Raw genomic sequence first — 20,297 nt, 5'->3', positions numbered from 1 at the left:
GTTTTCAGAAATGAAGAAGAACAGGACAGGATAAAAGTGAGAGGGTAGAGACTATGAACATTTAAACTGCTTGACGAAAGGAGAAAAGCTCTTAGACTTGTTATAATTGGAACAGCATATGTAGGCCTCGAAGGAATATTCGGGCAATTGGAAAATACCTTTTCAGGTACAGGGCGAAGGGATGAAGTCAACAGCAGGTGTTGGTGTGTAAACAAGTCAAATTTAGGTGAAAGAAGATCAGGCATGTTTCATTATGGATTCGTGGAAGCTGTTCTCTGCGGATTTAAGTGGGTAATTGAGAGTGACATTTAAAGTGGCAGGAGACAGTCAGGGCAAAAGCTTCTGTGTTCCAAATAGTCAGGTTCAAGTGCAAGAGAGGTCTTTGTAAACAGAGTTTATAGCAGTCTTTCATGATAGAAGGGAGGTCACTAAGACTGCTTAGGGACCCAGGTAAACTTCCAGCCTCCCTCCTCATCTCGACAAACAAAGGCTTGTCCCTGGTGGAAGGAATGAGTTTTCACATTACAGTGAGGGCTCAGGGATGTGGAAAAGGCCATCTCTGTTTTATTGGGTGACACATCAGAAGTATAGTAAGGAGAAGTTTGCAGCCCTCCTGGGGGATTTGAAAGTTGAGGGAGGAAGTGAAAATCTTCCCTGTGCCCAGCAGTGCCATGTGAGGGGGTTGCTGGGTTGCCTCCATAGTCAATTGGCAGATCCTCCCTGGGGACATTTTCATAATCAACTGCATCATCCAGAAATGGAGGAAATGTGCTGGCAATTCTTCTCGGATGAGAGGAGTGGGCACTGTAGTTAGCTGATAAAGTGTCATCGATGGTGTTGAGGTCTTTTAACCCAAGGGTCTGAAGAACCCAAGGGTCCACAGGGGGCCCAGGTTGTCCTTCACAGTTAGCAAATTCACTAGAGAGGTTTCTCTTGGCATTTTTGTGGTGGGGGATCTCAGGAGGAAAGTATCTTTGCTCTTTGGGTTTCCTCTTTCCCTTTCTGAATTGCCCAAATGCTTTGGAGAACTCATCTGATGACAGCAATTTCTAAGGAAGTAGTATTTGGAAAATACACAGTCAGATAGTCAACCAAGATAATTTCTTTACTGCTATCTAATTAAACTTCCTTCACATATTTACTAATGATCTTAATTCCTTAAAAACATGATTAAAATTCTATTCTCTCACACATACACTATGTAAAAGTAATTGGATTCATTTCTGATTCTAAATTAAAATATAGAGTGACAAGTAACTACCTGGAAACCACAATTCATGTTTTTTACTAATCATTTAAAAGTTGAAAGAAATGAATAATTTCTTTAAATTTTCAATTCATGGAAATAATTATCATTATAATAATGACAATAACAGTAACTATCATGTATTGAATGCTGACTACATGTATATTCATCTCATTTTATAAAATCCACTTTAGTGAAGAAACTGAGGCATGGACATATTTGAGTCTTACTAAGGGCCGTGCAGCCTACATTAAATCTAATCATCTGAATCTAGACAGAGCGACTGATTGAAACAATATCTAACACTGATTCTTCTTATTCTGCTGTCAGACCACTTTCACATGATATGTATTATTCCACACTTTGAACAAAAATACTGTCTAATCAATCTCATTTACTAATTTAATGCATGTCCTTTTTTACAAAATGGTGGCTGAAGTTATGAGCCCAAGCTCCTAACTGTGAGATGTGCTCCTTTTCTTAACAAAGCTGACTGGATTGTAAAGGAATTGTAAAGGAATCAGATATGATACCCTTTCTTCTCTCAACTGTTATTTCCAGTGAAGTGGTAAGAAGCATCATCAATTTAAATAAAATAATGTCAAATAATGCAGCTTGTCTAGTGGCAAGGTAAAGATTGAGGACAAAGCAATAATGATAACAGAACGGCAAAAAGATAACAAAAATACAAAACACAAAAGAAAAGAAGAAGAACAGAAAGAGACTATGGACAAACTATTTGTCCTTGAGTTAGAAATAGTCCATTCTAAAAGGATAAGATAAAAAGGTTCACTAAAAGATAATGTAATTGGTGATACATAATTGCCAGTCAAAAGATCTGGGCTCCAGCCCTATTCATAACATTTCAGAGCTGGGAGATTCTTAAAGAATCTTTTAGCCCCTACATTTACGGATGAAGGTAAGTGAGGCTGAGTGACAGAGAAATGTACTCAAAGTCAAGCAGGTAATTAAAAAAACCAAGTGTCTTTCAGATCTGATTCCCACTCCAGTGTTCCATCCATTTAACTCTACCTTTTGATTAACCTCTGCTGTCTTAGCGATTCCCTGGACTGGCTTACGATTCTTAAGCAACTCTTTGGGTAATATATGGCTAAAATATGCAGTCTGGATTCTTCCAAGAAATAATACATAAAAATTCTTGAGGAAGTGCTATATTTCTTTCAGAAAAATCCATCTAGCCTATGAATGCCTTTGAAGCCATGCTGTTCAATACACCTCCTACACTTAATCAAGCAGTGTTAGCCAAGTGGTCTCGGTTCTCAAATCACTGCTCGGCTCTTACAAAGGGGGTAGTTACATACCTTGGCCTTTTCCTCAAGACATTTAACCAAAGCAGAATTCAGGTATTGTCTGAGATGGTTATTCTCTTCATGTAACCTAGCAAGTTCTTCTTCCTTCTGCACCAGAGTATCTTGGAGCTGCAAAAAGCATACAATGGTGAAGGCCCCTCTACTATATTGACTTTGTAACCTTATAATAATGCCACTGATCCTTAACCTGCTTAAACTTGATTATTATTCTATTTGTTTTATGAACCAAACCTCAGGGAGCCCTTGTCCTCTAAGGCCTAAATTCAATCTACACCCACCTACCACCCCATTGTTCAGTTTTGTGCTCTGAACTTTTTATTCATTGCAAAGTATTTGAAGAGATTATATGACTTTTAAGATTGTAACCACAAGGGGATCGGGAAGGTCTATAGGAAAATGAGCTGTGTGCAACTGTTTAAATATAGAAAAATGTGTTCAGAAAGGTTTCGCTGGACTCTTTCCTTGAATGTTAAGAAAAGAAGAAAAACAAGGAGGGGGTTTGCTTCCCTCATCTTCAGATTGATCTGTTTGTATATCCACTAGATTAAATTACTCTCTCAGGAACAACAACAAATAAAACATGGAAAATGAAACATTCTTTGCAAAACCTAAATAATCATCATCGCTTCTCCAAGTGAAGGCCTATGTTTATAGATTAAAAATACAAGCACATTTAATAATAAATGAAACAAGATGGGATTGGGAGGGAGACAAACCTTAAGTGACTCTTAATCTCACAAAACAAACTGAGGGTTGCCGGGGGGAGGGGGTTTGGGAGAAGGGGGTGGGATTATGGACATTGGGGAGGGTATGTGATTTGGTGAGTGCTGTGAAGTGTGTAAACCTGGGGATTCACAGACCTGTACCCCTGGGGATAAAAATATATGTTTATAAAAAATAAAAAATTAAAAAAAAAAAAAAAATACAAGCACACAGGGTGCCTGGGTGGCTCAGGGGGTTAAAGCCTCTGCCTTCAGCTCAGGTCATGATCCCAGAGTCCTGAGATCGAGCCCTGTGTAGGGCTCTCTGCTCAGCGGGGAGCCTGCTTCCTCCTCCTCCTCTCTCTCTCTCTCTCTCTCTCTCTCTGCCTGCCTCTCTGCCTACTGTGATCTCTTTCTGTCAAATAAATAAATAAAATCTTAAAAAAAAATACAATCACACTCAGTATATCATTTGGTCTTGGCAACAACCCTCTCAGGAAGGCATCATAAATCTTTCAATGTCCTAGGTAAGGTAAAAGAGGATTCAAGAGGTCATATAATTACAATGTGTGAAGTCAGGGCCTGACTGTAGGTCCTCCTACAGGGTTTTGGATGTTGTTGTTGACTTTGTCGTTGTTGTTTTTCCCTGTGACACTGATCATCTATCTTCATGTCCATCCTCTGGACATATATCCACTTTGGCTCTAAGCTGAAAGCAATATATGAATTTAACCAGGGAAAAGAAGCAAGGTGACATCAAGAGACTATGTTAAGAATAAACTGCATGCAAAGTGAAGCAAGTCAACCTGAGAATGACAAATGCCGTATGATTTCACTCAAACAAGCCAACAAAAAACAGGATCAGACTTATATAGAGAACAAACTGATGGCTGCCAGAGGGAAGGGGGTGCATGGATGGACCAAATGGGTGAAGAGTAGGGACAGATAAGGGTTTCTAGCTATGGAATGAGTAAGTCATGGGAATAAAAGGCACAGCAAGGAGAATACAGTTAACGTTATTATCGTAGTGTTGTACGGTGACAGATGGTAGCTACGCTTGTGGTGAGGATAATGTATAGAGAAGCTGAATCACTATGTTATACACCTGAAACTAATATAACATTGAGAGTCTGTTAGACTCAAAAATAAATAGATAACCAAATAAATAAATAAGCAAATAAGTAAGTAAAAGTGGGAAAAAAAAAAAAAAAAAGACTACATGGAACATGTCGGTCCAGTCTCAGTATTCTGACGAGCTACACATACCTGCTTGTTTCTGTAGAGCTGAGAGGAAAGCTGAGCTTCTTCCCATGAACACGAGTTAGGAGCAGGGAAACTGGAGTCACAGGATGATTCTTTGTGAAAATACCAAATGGATAAGTGAGAAAACACCCTTGCAGTTTTTGTGTAATACAGAGCTCATTGAAGGATTTCAGACATTTTAATAGATTCAATTACCTTTCTAAAAATAGCTATAGCCTCTACACAGGAAACAACATATTTAAAGCCTTTCAGAAGGGATAACTGTGCTGTGAAAGATAAATATTTATAGAGTACATGCCCAAATGGCTGAAAGGGTGAATTTTTAGGAGCTAAGAGGTCCATATTTCTTCTTAATATATAAATTTCCACCAGCTAAATTTATAAAAACCATCCCATCTGTACTACAAATTCACTCAGATATTTATTGATCCTTCCCCAACTCAGCATAACATTGCAATTCCACTATGTTTTCCAAGTTTCTATCTTACTTTCTAAGGTTTCGTGTTTGATAACATAGTGTTTGGTTCTAGAATCAAATGCTATTCTTGATGTTACTATTTCTCCCCAGATGAAAATCTCTGCCTATTTGCATGCCAGTTAAAGCTGATGGAGAGTATTCAGAATTATGAGTGGTAGCATTTCCTACTTTAAAGTAATTTGGATCTTGTTTCTCTGAAGACCTTGATGAAAATCTCCAAACTGTACCCTGAACTCAGTGTAGGAAGTGGTGGCACTTCCTACTTTAAAATAATTTGGATCTTGTTTCTCTGAAGACCTTGATGAAAATCTCCAAACTATACCATGAACTGTCTTTTATGCATTGGTGGAGTTTTTTTTTTTTTTTTCCATATTTGATAGCAAACTATGAGTAAAAACTATGTTTGGGCATTCTATATTGGTTTATTTTTATTTTATTTTCCTCATCTAGTACAGTCTGACTCTTCCCCATCTCTACTGAAACTGACATATTACTGAAATATTTTTACTGAATTAGAATGATGAGTAGGGAGACAGGAATCAAATTTTATACAGTTTGGTTTCATATTCTTGGGCATTCTGTCTTCTTTGCTGCTTGCAGCAGAAAACTAAAGTTGAACAACTCCCTTCCTGACATATATGTGTGTTTCAATATTTTGGGGCTTTTCTTTTTTTTTTTTTTTTCTCAAATTCACATGCACACAAAATAATGTGGCTGAACCAGGAATTCAGATACTTAATTCTGAAATGTCTACCAGTTTTTCTAGAAACTGATTGTTAATATATAAATTCCTTTAATATTTATAAATACTCCTTACTAAGCCCCAGGTGATAATTAATATACGATTTTCATCACAAAGTTATCTCTCCTTCCAAAGCTGACATCTTCTTTGAGCAAAAGGAATCATTTTTTTTTTTTTTCCTTTTACAGGATGCTCTTCATAGAATTTCCTTAGGAAATAAAAGAGTAAGTTATTAGTTTTCCTTGTCTCCCTCTTAAACTCAGGGGAACTTTCCTGAATTCCAAAAGAAATGCTCCAACTGGTATCTTGACAGTATTTGTTTATAAAATTTTGACACAACCCTAAATCCCTTAGTGGGTTGGAAGTCTCTAGGAACTATTAAGTGTGGGGAGAAATACATATTGTATACTGTCCAGTGGACAAAGACAAGACTCCCATTTTCACTATCTGGCAAGTATAGAAAAGCAGCTTGTTTAGGCTGTGAAATTCAGGAGTCTGTGGGCTTTCTTCAACTTCCCATAGCATCTCTTCTTCTACAGGGTTCTGGCCCATGATGCTTTGCAACTATGGGTGCTGGAAAAGGGCTTCAGACCTACCAGGAAAGCAGACGAGCAGAACTTACCCAGTGCCTGTGGTGCTTGTTGGGGCTCTCTGTTGTCCAGGAGACCAGCAGCCCAGAAAGAGACCCAAGTCTCCGTGGAAACGTCAACACTAGATTCTGACGTTGTAGTGGAATACGGGCAATTATAACTCTGACCTCCTACAAAGTACTGGTCTTGGCAAGGCAGAACAGTGTTCTGTGAAAGTCAGTAGGAAGGATCAGAGCAGGGGTGGGGAAGGTCCCAGGAGATGGGGTGATTGGGATTTGGAGGGGAAGAAGGATGGAAGAAAGAGACACGAATTACATGCAATGAATCAAAAATCAGTACAGGTGTTAAGCACTGATTCCAGATTAATTCAAGCAGCCAAAACACATAATCACTAAAAGGGAATCAGCCTCTTGGTTTACCCAGTACTTTCCTGAGGACCTCTCAGCAAAAAAAACAGGTTAGTATTGGATGGACCAAATTTGTAAATATCCAGGAGTACTCTCTGTTTCTATGACTGAGTCATCTTACAGGCTATGCAGGATCTATGTAAAAGGAATTCTACTTACTGATTGAAAGACCTAAGAACTATTTGGCTCTTTCTAATAAATAACTTAATTATATTTCTAATAACCTTGGAAGACACAGAGCCCAGAATGCTAAGGCTGAAATGGACTGAATATAACATATAAGGAAAACTCCTTATTTTAGCTTCTTAGTTTCTCAATTATAAACTTACTCCATTTCTTCCTTCCTCCTTCCTCCGGCTTTAAATGCTGCTGGATCCTATGGTGCTCCAAATGGTTTGAAATGGACTTACTGACATATAGATACATTCCAGAGATAACTAAATACATTTGCTCCTCCAAGCACAAGCACATATAGTCACTCCAAGTAAAAATACCATCAGAGCTGAAATATGTTAGCCGAGACAGCAGGCTCTAGCTCTCTCCAGCACTAGGTCTCTATGCCCTTGCAAAGTTATCTTGCCACTACTAACTGTCTGGCATCTATTCTGCACTGTGTTCTGAGCCAGTGAACAACCTCCTGCCCCCGACTCCTCAAACTTCAAACACACACTCTTTCCAAATATCCAAGCAAGGGCAGATATGCAGCTTTCCTGGGTTAATTTGTACAACAGTCCATTCTGAATTATTTGTCAATGTTTAATCAGGTAAAAAGCCATTCATTTCAGCAGAGCTCAGCTTTGGACAAACCTCTTTTTGACCACTACAAGTCTTTTGTTGACTTGAGGACTTTCTTGGGCATAACATAAACAGAGAGAAAATAAATAATAAGGAGAGAGAGACACACGGAGAAAAGTTAATTAAGTCACAATTTGTTAATATTCCCAGTAAGCTAAGTCTTGAAAAAGTCCAGTCTTGAAGCAAGTCCAGCTTGGGCAGTGCAGACCAAAGAAATTCAGCCCAAAGTTTATCAAGGACTATTTTCTTTTATTCTAAAAGCATGTTTGTAAGCTCTTTCCCTGAGGTTATTATTGAAATCAAAGCTGAACTATTATGCAATTGACACCCGAGAAGAAAACAAATCTCAAACACCCCTAGACTAACTCAAATCCAAATGTTTGCAAATATGCGTCTAATCTAGAGGAAACAGGTGGAAAGAAAAGTGAGCGCAGGTATAGAGGAAGAGAAAGTTTAGGAGAAAGTACAGAAAGTAGAAATAACACAGTGGGTAGAAGGATGAGAGAGATGGGGAATGAGAAAGAGAAGATGGGGGGAAATAAGCAGATGACGCAGCAGAAAAGACCCCTTTTACTGGGCAAGGTAGCCCAGAAATCTTGCATCCAAGGCGGAAGAAATTCTAAATGCAGAGTTTACTAGTTCTCAGAGCCCCCAGGTTTCCCCAGCGCATTACCTAAACGCTGGCTCCTCACTTACCATCTTGCAGTGGAAGAAGGCGCTGCAGAAACTGAGCCTTCAATTTTTCGGAAAGCCGTGGGAGCTTTAAATGGGACTGAGGGGAGGGGCTAGGAGAGGCGAGTTCTAATCTGCGGGAACTCCCAGTGACGCCTGGGACTCCGAGCGAGCACCGCCCTCGGATTTGGTGCGAGGCTGTCAAACTGGTGACGTGGGTCAGCAGACCTGAAGCCAAAGTCACCGGCACTCGGGGCGACGGCCGCGCGGGGACCTTAAGACCTGTGAGCCCTGCCGCGGCGCTCAGTGGCCCGGTGCGCCGCGCGGCTTCAAAACCCGCGCGGTGCCCGCTCCCTGCCAGCTCTCTGCCTGCGGTCGGCGGGGAGTTGGGGTGGGCGGGGACCGCGCCGCCCGCCGGACTGGGCGAACCCGGCTCCCCGAGCGGGGCGGGGTGGACTGTCGGCCCTGTGGCCCGGGGAATCAGGGTCAGAGAAAGCCCAGAGCAGGGTCTCGGGGATCAGAGCAGCACTTGGGGAGCAGGTGCAGCAGCCCCCAGACACAAAACTGCTCCTGTGTATTTCCCGGCCACGTGATCCATACCAATTTACTGAATGACATTGTGAATTGATTGGCTTTTTTCCTACTATTTGATGGATCTCCTTTCCCCCAACTCCTGAAGTGGGTGTGAAATGTGAAGATGATCTATAGCCATTCTAGAATGAAAGTTCCGGGGGAATAGCCGTTCCTGTCCATTTTGTTCAATGTGGTCTCCTGGATGCCTCGAATAATTCCTCACCGGTCATGGGTGCTCAATAAAGCATTAATTAAGCTACAAATTTAAGAACCTAAAGTGTCTGTCTCTGTGTTTGGTCCTATCTTTACAACTACGATTATATAGAATACGTTATTACAATTAAGAAAAATATTTTTCGAAGTATTTGGTTCCTGCCATCTTTCCTCTTGCATTTTACTCTCACGATTCCTATGAGGTTATAATCCACAAGCGATAAAGGGGTAAAGCCATTTTAAAAACCATCCATCTACTACTAATAGCCCACTTTTATTTCAACTGGCAATAACCTAGGGGGCAGGTGTGCTTATTGTCTCTGTTTCTGTGATGAAGCACTGAAGTTAAGAAATTTTTGACCATTGATTATACAATTAGCAAGCAGCAGACTCTGGGTCTGAACCTCTGGCCTAGCATCCATGCTCCTAACTATCACAATTCTGTTTTATTTTTTTTCTCTCTGCACTTATAGCCATTTCTGTAATGGGCATTTGTAAGGACTGAATTGTGTTACCTCAGGATTTGTATGTTGAGTCGCCAACCCTGAATGTGACTGTATTTGGAGATAGGTCCTTTAAAAAGAGAATCAGGGTTAAGAGATCATAAGGCTGGCACCCTAATCTGATAAGACTGGGGCTTATAAGGAGAGGAAGAGACACAGGAGATGGCATGCCTAGAGAAAAGGCCATGTGAGAATAAGGCCGGAAGGTGGCCATTTGCCAGTCAAGGAGAGAGGCCTCATCAGAAACTGATAACCCGGCAACACATTGGTCTTAGACTTCCAGCCTCAGGAAATGTGAGAAAATGTTTAAGCCATCTCATCCCTGATTCTGGAAGCCCTAGCAAACCAATTTGGGCATGGTGTAAGGATTAAGAAAACAGAATCTGGCTTGCACAGTCCTCTCTCTAAACCAGTTTGTTCGCAAGCATTTTTAAGTGAATAATACAAACTTTGGGGATCACTGCCTAGAAAACTCATGGGTCTTACACAGGGTTAAACGACATGATGCATTTCAGTGAGTGACCACTCTCATGGCACAAGGGGTGGGGATACCCTGGCACTATGACCCTGAGATGATGGGGGAAACAGATCAAAACCTGTTTAGGTTATGAGAATCGATGATCTTGTTCAGGGCAAAGAAAACCCCTAATCACTTTTTTGATGAGAGCCAGGGGGAGAAAAAGGAGCATTGAGTTGTTTTGTTTTTGGAAACTCATAAATTAGGTATGTGAACCTCTGGATAATATGATTTCTTGACTCTAAAAATGACGCAAAAGGTGAAATTGAATAAATATGGCATGAAACAAAAGGGCATAGGCTTTGGGTACAGATGTAACTGCGGTCTGATTCTTGTTCTACTCTCTGAGCCTGAAACACCTGGGGCTATATTATCATGGTCTCTAAATTCTCAGCTCCCGTGGTAAATTAGGAAAGAAATATGTACCTGAGAGGCTTATTAAAAAGCTGACCACTGGGTACCTGGCTGGCTCAGTGCGTTAAGCCTCTGCCTTCAGCTCAGGTCATGATCTCAGGGTCCTGGGATCGAGCCCCACATCGGGCTCTCTGCTCAGCAGGGAGCCTGCTTCCTCCTCTCTCTCTGCCTGCCTACTTGTGATCTCTCTCAGTCAAATAAATAAAAATAAAATCTTAAAAAAAAAAAAGCTGACCACTGTTGCCTTGAAAACTCCAAATTCACTGCCCAAGTCACAAAGAGCAGCTATTATTGTTATGTGTAGAGGACTCTTTGAGCATATATGCTGCTGTGTCTTACCTGTTAAAATAACTGAAAATAAAAGCTACACTTATTAAACAGACTTTTTGAGGGCTAGACATATTTTTTAAAAAGTCTTTGATGGATTTTTAGCACAGAGACATGTCATAAATCATTAGCTGCTTTAGCTTAGTAGGAGTGGGAGTGTATATGGTATTAGTGGATCCCTAAAGTTAAGCCACAAAGAGCTATTGGCAATTGAACATAAATCACAAGATAAAGCTTACCTGAAATCATAAACTGATGGAAAATTTTCCAAATCCTTAAGGTCTGATTTAAGCATATCATTTTATTTACAATGTATTGCTTAGGGGAGCGTCTTGGGGGTCTCAGTTGCAGGAGACCCACCTCAGGCTCCCTGTTCAGTGGGGAGCTTGCTTCTCCCTCTCCCTCTCCTTTTGTCCCTCCCCCCCATCATACACTTTCTCTCTCTCTCAAATAAATAAATAAAATCTTAAAAAAAAGAAAAAGATCTACTGCTTGGGTATAAGCGTTATTTTTTGGTTGTTCGTTTGTAGGTTTTTTTTGTTTGTTTGTTTTTGTTTTTGTTTTTATGAGGCAAGTAAGAATAATGTGAAATCCTTTGGCCATTTCTTAATTCATATTTTTGAAAGAAAGAGGCACAACTTCTTTAGTGATTATTTTTTCTTCTATAGACAATAAGATCAGTAAAAACTGTCTTTTGTATTGTGGCTGAAGAGACGATGTTAAAAGAGAGGTAGCTAATAACAGCCCAATTGTTGACCTGGGGTACTACCTCCTGCCAGGATGAAGAAATAATAAAATCAAAGGTAATTTGACCTGCACACAAACCAAGTCTGCAGACAGGAAAGGGTAGTGTGTGATCAGTGGTGGGCCAAGGAAATAAACAGATTGGCATATGGAATGTTCTTTTATTTCACCCCTGGAGGACACTTTATTTGATTACCTCGTTAGTGAATTCAGTAGCATATATAATAAAAGAACAAGACAGAAATTCTCTTTACAAACATGGCCTCTTCCTATAGCTTCAACAGCTGAATCTCCAGGCAATAAAAAGACTGTATTTCTGCTTTCACATATAAGGAAAGAAAAGCCAAACCCTTAGAGAAAATTCAGTTCGGTAGATGATTTACATTGGGAGACTTAGCCTTTGAATATTTTATTTTAGCAAGTCTGGAGAATGATGATGTGTTTAGTTCATTGAGGCATAGTTTTGAGTTTCACCCTTCCAGAATAATGTGTGGAAATCAATCATGCTGATATGGTCAGTCTTGACTATTCCCTACCACCCACATGTCAGCAGAGCTTCTAGTAACCACACATATACAATAACATGCCATGGTGAATCTGTTCCTATCTGAACAAAGATATTTATACAAAAGAAAGTTAACTGTTAATTCTGGCAAGAGAAAAGGAAAAAGAATAAGTTTGAAAAAATTATATCAGGTTATTAGCCAGAAAAGTGAAGGACCTTGGACAAATTAAAGAGTAAGATGTTTAATTAGGGCCTAGGAAGATTTGTGCAGTTTAAAGCTGTGTGTGTGTGTGTGTGTGTGTGTGTGTGTGTGGTGGGGGAGGGGGGCAAGGAGATAAAAATTTATGATACAACTTTATTGGGTGTTCCAGCCAGAATTTATTTCAATAGTTTTATAACCAGTTTTAACCCTTGTTTTTTGACTCATTAAGTAATTGCTTAATTTTTCAGTTGTACTTTGTTGTATTATGTTAAGGCAGACCATACACTATAATTATATTCACAGATTTGAAGATTCTCAAGTCTAAAGGTATATCTTTCAAATATTATGCCATATTTGAGGGATAACTAGCAAAGGAATAAAGATCTGTATTCATTGTAGAAAGTGAGGCAAGCCTTCCCTGCACTCTGTAACATTGTTTTCTGTCTTTTCTCTTAAAATGACACTTGGAAATAGTATTTGTGGGCATGCTGGAATAAATAGCTGAGGCTTATCTCAATGGGCTTGGGGGTTTCCATTTCTTCTAGATGCTGTCAGGCCACCTGGAGCATGGGGTTTTAACTCATCATGCCTTGGTGCACTGGCAGGGATCTGCTGTGTGAGAATCTATCTGACCAAACTGTAATAAAATAATTTCAACACTACTATAAAAATACATACAAAACAGAGAAATCGATCTTCTTATACAACAAAGGTTAGAGATGTGGAACCCCAAACAAACCAAAAATCAAATACAACTCTACACCTCATTAGTCCAACTACATTAGAAAAAATGAAAATAATGACTTTTATATCAGAGGTATGTTTATCTGACTGTGATTTAAAATATAAGGAATTTTTGGCATACCTGGGTGACTGAGTCAGTTGAGCCTCCAACTCTTGGTTTTGGCTCAGGTCGTGATCTCAGGGCTAGATCAGCCCAGAGTCTGCTTGAGGTTCTTTCTCCCTCTACCCTCCTCCCTATGTTCATGCTGTCTCTCTCTATCACATAAATAAATCTTAAAAAAAAATGAAAAAGGAATTTCTGTTTCAGGAGCACTAGTATTTTCATAAACTGGGCTTCACTGCCTTTATTGATCCTAAAATCCCTGTCAAGGATTTTTGATCTAGTGGTTGGTGGATGGATTGCTGATTGAAGCATGAAAAACCAGAAAGGTGAGCTGGCAGCTACAATGATATCCAATTTTATCTGGAAGATAATAGAAATAAGGGTGTCACTTCAAAAAGCTTGATTCAGAATGTAACAGCAAAACAGAACAGCTGGGACTGGATTCCTTCTAGCCCTGGAATTTTCAGAGAATCTGCAATAATGTGACTCTTTCAAGAACGGAAGACAAAGAAATATATTTAGATACAAAATGTTAAGCTACAGTTAATTTAAAATTCCATATTTTTGAAATCCATAATCTATAAAATGTTAATTTGTTTCTTATTAACCCAATAATTTGTGGCAAAATCACTTTCTTTGTAGTCAAATCAAAGTTTGTAATAATAAATTTGGGTGTTTCTAACCCAAATCTATTTTGCATATTTCTCTCTCTTTTTTTTTTTAAGATTGCAATTTTTACTGACAGAGATCACAAGTAGGCAGAGAGGCAGGCAGGGGGCTGGGGTGGGGGTGGGGGGGAAGCAGGCTCCCTGCTGAGCAGAGAGTCTGATGTGTGGCTGGATCCCAGGACCCTGAGAGCATGACCTTAGCAAAACGCAGAGGCTTAACCCACTGAGCCACTCAGGTGCCCCAGCATATTTCTTTTTCACAACCTGAAAGCATAATGCCAACCTCTAGTGGGTGGAAGAATTTATACATTCAAAAAATATCTGAGACAATACCAAGAATTGTAATTGGTATGAAATTAATAATGCCAAATGCCATTAGAATGAGTATAGAGAAGGATTTGAATATAAATAGAGAACCACACCAGCAATAAAGTAAAACTCCAAAATCCTTAGAGGGCAATGGTGAACACAGTTTTTGCTTCCTCCAATCAGAAATCTTTCTGGCTGCCACCTCTGGAATAACAGGGTTAGAACTGCATGACCAAATCATAGCCAATCTTAAACATACAAACAAATTTTAATAGCTTCATTTATAGGAGAAAAGATACCAAAAAATAAGCAAGCAAATTGACTAAGCTCTTGAAAAAAATAGTTTGTTGTCCTAGCACACACTTAGTAAAAACTCAAGTTGCATAACGTAGAAGTTTCATCTTAAAAAATTTTTCTTAGCAATTATTCTTTGCATATTCTTTAGTCTCGGTCTAGAAGTGTATACATATACATGTTTTTATATTTTCGTACATATCCATGCATGTTTCTGGAGAAATCTATGACACCCACTGCTTTGAAATACTTATAAATGTCAGTGTAAAGATGTTGGGAAACAAAGACTTATTCTCTATTCCTGGCTTTTTTATAAAGGGTCAAGATTTCCATGAAAACAGATTTATTTGATTGATGAAATTGAAAGAAGAAAAGGAAATGTGTTTTCCACAGTGATGTCAACATCCACAGCATCTTCCCCTGAAGGAAGCTTTCAGGGAAAGCTCTGTCCCAGTTAGACAGCATCACCTGTGTGTGGCTGGCCAGTGTCACCTGTGATAGGGCAACCAATCTGTATTATTCAGAAATGCATATTAGGAAGCCTACTAAAACTACAGATGTAAGTCATGTTTGACAAGCAAACATTTTTAAGTGTTAAAGGGAACATTCTTTTCCATGTGCCTGTGTTTTGTGTCTGCTGCTTATTTATTTCTTAACATAGCACAGAAAGAAAGGAGTGTAATTATTATTTTTTTAAAGATTTTATTAATTTACTTGACAGACAGAGATTACAAGTAGGCAGAGAGGCAGGCAGAGAGAGAGGAGGAAGCAGGCTCCCTGCTGAGCAGAGAGCCCGATGTGGGGCTTGATCCCAGGACCCTGAGATCAAGACCTGAGCCAGAGGCAGAGGCTTTAACCCACTGAGCCACCCAGGAGCCCCAGGAGTGTAATTATATGTAAATAAATATATGAAGAAATAATTGTATGGTATGTAATAAAACATAAGTAATCAGGAGAAAAAATATACATGGAATTCAGCCATATGCAAATATATTCTGAGAACTTTAGAATATCCATATATTTTATCAGCAAGCACAGAAAAATTTTATAAAAGCAATATATCTAACAGAAATCATGTACAACTTTATTATATCAGTATAAAAAACACTTGTAAAAACTTTCTAAACATCCAATAATAAGAAACTCTTTCATTAAATTGCAGTATGTCCATATCACGGATTGCATATTCATAGAAAATGTTTTTGGGAAAAGTTAAAGACATGGACCAGCAATATTATATTAAATGTATTAAAAGGTATACAAGTATATTTATATAAACGAAATAAACAAAAGAAAATATACTAACATATTAATGATGTTTGTGGTTTTGTAAGGGAAGTGTGATTATGATTCTATTTACGCCTTCCTGCATATTCCTGAAATTTTACAGGAAACATGTTTTGCTTTCATAATCAGAAAAAAGTTATTCAAATATACATGAAATCATACAGATGATTATTAGTGGTATATTTTTGTGGGATAACATCACATTTAAAATTGAAACAACCTGAACAGTAGTGATAATGTCTGTGTATATATTACCTAAAACAAGAATTCCATGTTTCTACTTCTACCCAAATTTGCAGTGTGAGAAATGCTTTATTTTCTTCTTCCCCCAAAACTCAAAACTGTTTTAAAAATTGTGGAACTCTACAGAAAGGAGGAAAAAATATAACAAAATAACTGTTTTATTTAAATACTGCATTGTTCCAAAACACCAGAATCAACAAAGAATTAGTGGGGCTTTGGCACCAAGATAAAAATACAATAAAATACAAGAAGGATTTGGTCCATTTTTTCACATACAGAAGAAAAAATTAACTGGATGTGATTATAATCTTCAAAAGAAAATGTAGTGAAAGATTAAAAAGAAGCAGTGCCAGTAGGTAGAATTAACAAGTTGCCAGATACTAGTTTAAAAAAGAAAGACATTTTGAACACTCAGTGCTATGTAAATATAGAACCTGATACTCTGAGCTGTATGCTCTTGGTCACTAGAGGAATTTGAAAAAAGTTTGGATTACCAGTAACCTCAGACGTTTTCTATTTCTTTCATCCACTGGTAATACCAAGAATATGTGCTCCTTAAAATTATTTCCAAAACTAAGAACTCAAAATTCAACATGATTTTGAGATTAGAAATCTATGTTTGTAATTGATTTTCCATGCATATAAAAAATTAATTCCATGGACAAAGATTTTTGCTTATTAACATATAATGTATTATTAGCCCCAAGGGGTACAGGTGTGTGAATCATCAGGCTTACACACTTCACAGCACTCACCATAGCACATACCCTCCCCAGTGTCTATAACCCAACCACCTTCTCCTTAACCACCCCCCCAACCCTCAGTTTGCTTTGTGAGATTAAGAGGGACAAAGAACTCCTTTCCCTTTCTTATACGGGGGCAGTTTTGCTGAGATTTGGTAAAATTGGGATGAAGGGTGATTTGGAAGGTAGAAAGAGGAAGCAATGGGAAAGAATGTTCATAATAGGGGAGGATCCCTGTTAATTCCCAATCCTAGAGCATCTTTTCCTCCATTCTCAGGGTCACTTAGATCCTTAGAACTAGTTGTGGTAAGTAGGAGGAGCACACTTAGTAAGAGGATATAATGAGTCCAGCCTAGATCTTAAAGTCTCAAGATTTAGTAAAGGACAAAAAAGGAGAATTTGGAGTACACCACTTTCATGGGTCACGTTACACTAAGTCATAACTTATCAGGGTTCAGTTCAAAGGTAAAGATCACCAAATTGAGCTTCCTCCACATTGATGCCTGTGAAAACTTCAGATTGTGACCAGATCAGGATTTCCAGAAATTAAAAAAAAAAAAAAATACACATCTAAAGCAGATGATAATATCATTCATAAAATGTAAAATTTAAAAAATAAATTTAAAGAATATTAGGAGGAAATGGACCAAAATTGGGCAATCAGAAGAGAAGAAGAAGGTGAAAACTGGTTCACTAAATCCTCTATTTTATTGAGGCTAATAAGCCATAACTTAAGTGTATTGCTTTTGTTGTTTGTGGAAAAAAGTTTGTTCTCATCTTTTGTTCTTCAGTTAGCTCTACAGGCATGATGCAAGCATTACTTTTGCATTGGAGCTACAACTATGTTTTGCTGAAAATGTATGTATAGAACAGTGAAAGTCCTACATAGTTGATGATCCTCAAGAATCACTTTTTCAATGGAAAGCCAGAGGTCGAAGCAGAAACATAAAGTAAAAATTACAGGGATATAGCTTTATATTCAATTGTTAAAGCTCCTTCTAGTAGGGTTGTCAAAAAAGAAATTGTTTTTCCTAGGCAGTGGTGGGTTCTCCAACCTTGGAGGTATTCCTTCTAAGGTTGGAAAGCAGGGAGGTTCGTTAGTGAATGCAAGAAAGGATTCACTCAAAAAACAAGTGAGCTTCTCTTCCATTTCCTGCTGCCTTACATAAGTACCGGAAAGAAAGCACTGAACAAAATATACATAGTCTCTGTCTTTATGATGTTTATACCCGAGGAGGAAATACTGTACAAATACTGACATAAATTAAAACAGCAATAAACACACACACACAAGAATTATGAAGTGCTATGTGAGTGTTGAACCATGTCCCTAAACTATTTGTCCTAGGAGGGAAAAGCTGGGAGGAGACTGAGGTGTCTAGGTAGGTATATTTTCCTGAGGAAACGATATTTTAGCAAAAACTTGAAGAGTAGGAATTGAACAGGTGGAGAAGGAGCGGCAAATATGCAACCAGAAAGACTCAAGAGCACCTGAGAAAGCCCTAAAACACATACTGGAAACAGAAACGCTGCTGAGTAATGGGGCTGGAGAGATAGGCTGAGACTGGGTCACGTAGGCATCATTCTCTATCCTAACCACAGTGGGAAATTATTGAAAGGTTTTAACTAGGTGAGTGCAGTTAGATTTATTTCCACATCTTCAAATACTGGATAAAAGAATGGCCTTCCTGGGGCTCCTGGGTGGCTCACTGGGTTAAAGCCTCTGCCTTCAGCTCAGGACATGGTCTCAGGGTCCTGAGATCGAGCCTCGCACCGGGCTCTCTTCACGGCAGGGAGCCTGCTTCCTCCCTCTCTCTTTGCCTGCCTCTCTGCCTGCTTGTGATCTCTGTCTGTCAAATAAATAAATAAAAATCTAAAAAAAAAAAAAATAATAAGGGCCTTCCAAATTTGAGGATCTACAAAATTGAAGTACTTCCTCCAACTGGTTACACCTTAAACAATATAGGTTCCCAAACCCTTGTGTAAAACTAACTCTCATTTAAAAACAATACAAAAATATCCTTTTTCATTCTTCTGTATTATTCCCAAGGTTTAAGATATGGAGATTTAAAATTTTAAGAATAGCAAGGTGCTGTACACCTCATATCATCTGGTTTCTCATCTCCTAAGACATACCCAGGAGCTCTAAGGAGTTGCCCAAAGTTACTTATTGTTTAATGCAAAGTTAAACCAGAACCTGGATCTCCAAAGGTCCTTCCAAACTGGTTATTACTCAGTGTTGTTATTTTATGAATGGTTAGTGATTATAATAATTTTGCAGTGTTTATTAGGAAGTCACATGTTAAAGATGCAGTCTTTAGCTATTGTGTTTTTATTTTATAATAATTCAGAACTGTTAAAAAGCTATTCTAATAAGTATTCTAAATAACATTGGAAAAACTTAAATAATACGAAATTAAAGTGCAGTTACATTAGCCATATTACACTACTTGTTTAAGCATCATTATTTAGGCTATTTCTAACACAAAAAGCACTATATTTTGGGGGGGGGATTTATTTTTTATTATTATTATCTTTTGTTATGTTATGTTAGTCACCATACGGTACATCATTAGTTTTTGATGCAGTGTTCCATGATTCATTGTTTGTGAATAATATCCAGTGCTCCATGCAATATGTGCCCTCCTTAATACCCATCACTGGGCTAACCCATCCCCTGACCCCCTACTCCTCTAAAACCCTCAGTTTGATTCCTTGAGTCCATAGTCTCTCATAGTTTGTCTCCTCCTCTGTTTCCCTCCCTTCATTTTTTCCTTCCTTCTCCTAACGTCCTCCATGCTATTCCCTATGTTCCACAAATAAGTGAAACCATATGATAATTGACCTTTTCTGCTTGACTTATTTCACTTAGCATAATCTCCTCCAGTCCCATCCATGATGATGCAAAAGCTGGGTATTCTTCCTTTCTGATACCTGAGTAATAGTCCCTTGTATATATGGACCACATCTTCTTTACCCATTCATCCGTAGAAGGACGTCTTGGCTCCTTCCACAGTTTAGCTGTTGCGGACATTGTTGCTACGAACACTGGAGTGCATATGGCCCTTCTTTTTATTACATCTGTATCTTTGGCATAAAAACCCAGTAGTGCAATTGCTGGGTCATAGGGTAGCTCTATTTTTAATTTTTCAAGGAATCTATTAATCTGGACTCTGCCTGCAGGAGAACTTTCTAAGCATAAATACATTTTTCCCCTTTTTTAGAACTGTCCTCTTATCAACTTTCAATTATACAATACAGTATTATTAACTATAGTCATCATGCTAGACATTATATCCCCATGATTTACTTGTCATAACTAGAATTTTGACATTTTGACCATCTTCAATCATCTGCCTCCCTCCCCAACCCCTCCAGCCCCCACATCTGACAACCATCAATCTAGTCTCTATGTCTGCGAGTTCGGTTTTTTGTTTCTTTGGTTTTTGATTCCTCAAGTGAGAACATATAGTATTTTACTTTCTCTGACTTATTTCACTTAGTATAATGTCCTCAAAGTCCATTCATATTGTCATAAATGGCAAGATACCCTCCTTTTTATGGCTGAATAATATTTCATAAATAACATTATGAACAAAGAGCAAGGCACACAATATTGGGAAGGTTTGGTTTCCAATTCTGTGTTAAGAGGACCTATGAAGCTTGTCATTTCATTGAAATCA

The 20,297-nt window shown here is 38.5% G+C and overlaps 1 protein-coding gene across 1 annotated transcript; it reads right to left on the bottom strand.

Annotated features, from left to right (window-relative positions):
- Nucleotides 1-428: 428 nt before the first annotated feature.
- Nucleotides 429-19,648, bottom strand: GMNC (geminin coiled-coil domain containing). Its single transcript, XM_059388339.1, has 7 exons — nt 19,549-19,648; nt 8,250-8,690; nt 6,983-7,023; nt 6,384-6,558; nt 4,545-4,633; nt 2,569-2,685; nt 429-1,049 (listed from the first exon to the last, which is right to left on the bottom strand). The coding sequence occupies exons 1-7, from the start codon at nt 19,646-19,648 to the stop codon at nt 429-431; spliced, it is 1,584 nt and encodes a 527-aa protein (XP_059244322.1).
- Between the last annotated feature and the right edge of the window lie 649 nt (nt 19,649-20,297).

The sequence above is a fragment of the Mustela nigripes genome, chromosome 2 (genome assembly GCF_022355385.1).
Source record: "Mustela nigripes isolate SB6536 chromosome 2, MUSNIG.SB6536, whole genome shotgun sequence".
NCBI lineage: Eukaryota > Metazoa > Chordata > Mammalia > Carnivora > Mustelidae > Mustela > Mustela nigripes.
Note: the sequence above shows the minus strand (reverse complement) of the source record. Positions and strands in the feature narration are given on the sequence as shown.

What these genes read in the sequence shown, in the direction of transcription:
- GMNC (XM_059388339.1), bottom strand. Translation starts at nt 19,648, where the DNA reads ATGTCCGCAACAGCTAAACTGTGGAAGGAGCCAAGACGTCCTTCTACG. An exon ending in ACAAGCACCACAGGCACTGG is followed by an intron (nt 4,634 to 6,383) that starts GTAAGTTCTGCT and finishes ATTTTCACAAAG; the next exon opens with AATCATCCTGTGACTCCAGT. An exon ending in GTCTTGAGGAAAAGGCCAAG is followed by an intron (nt 1,050 to 2,568) that starts GTATGTAACTAC and finishes CTACTTCCTTAG; the next exon opens with AAATTGCTGTCATCAGATGA.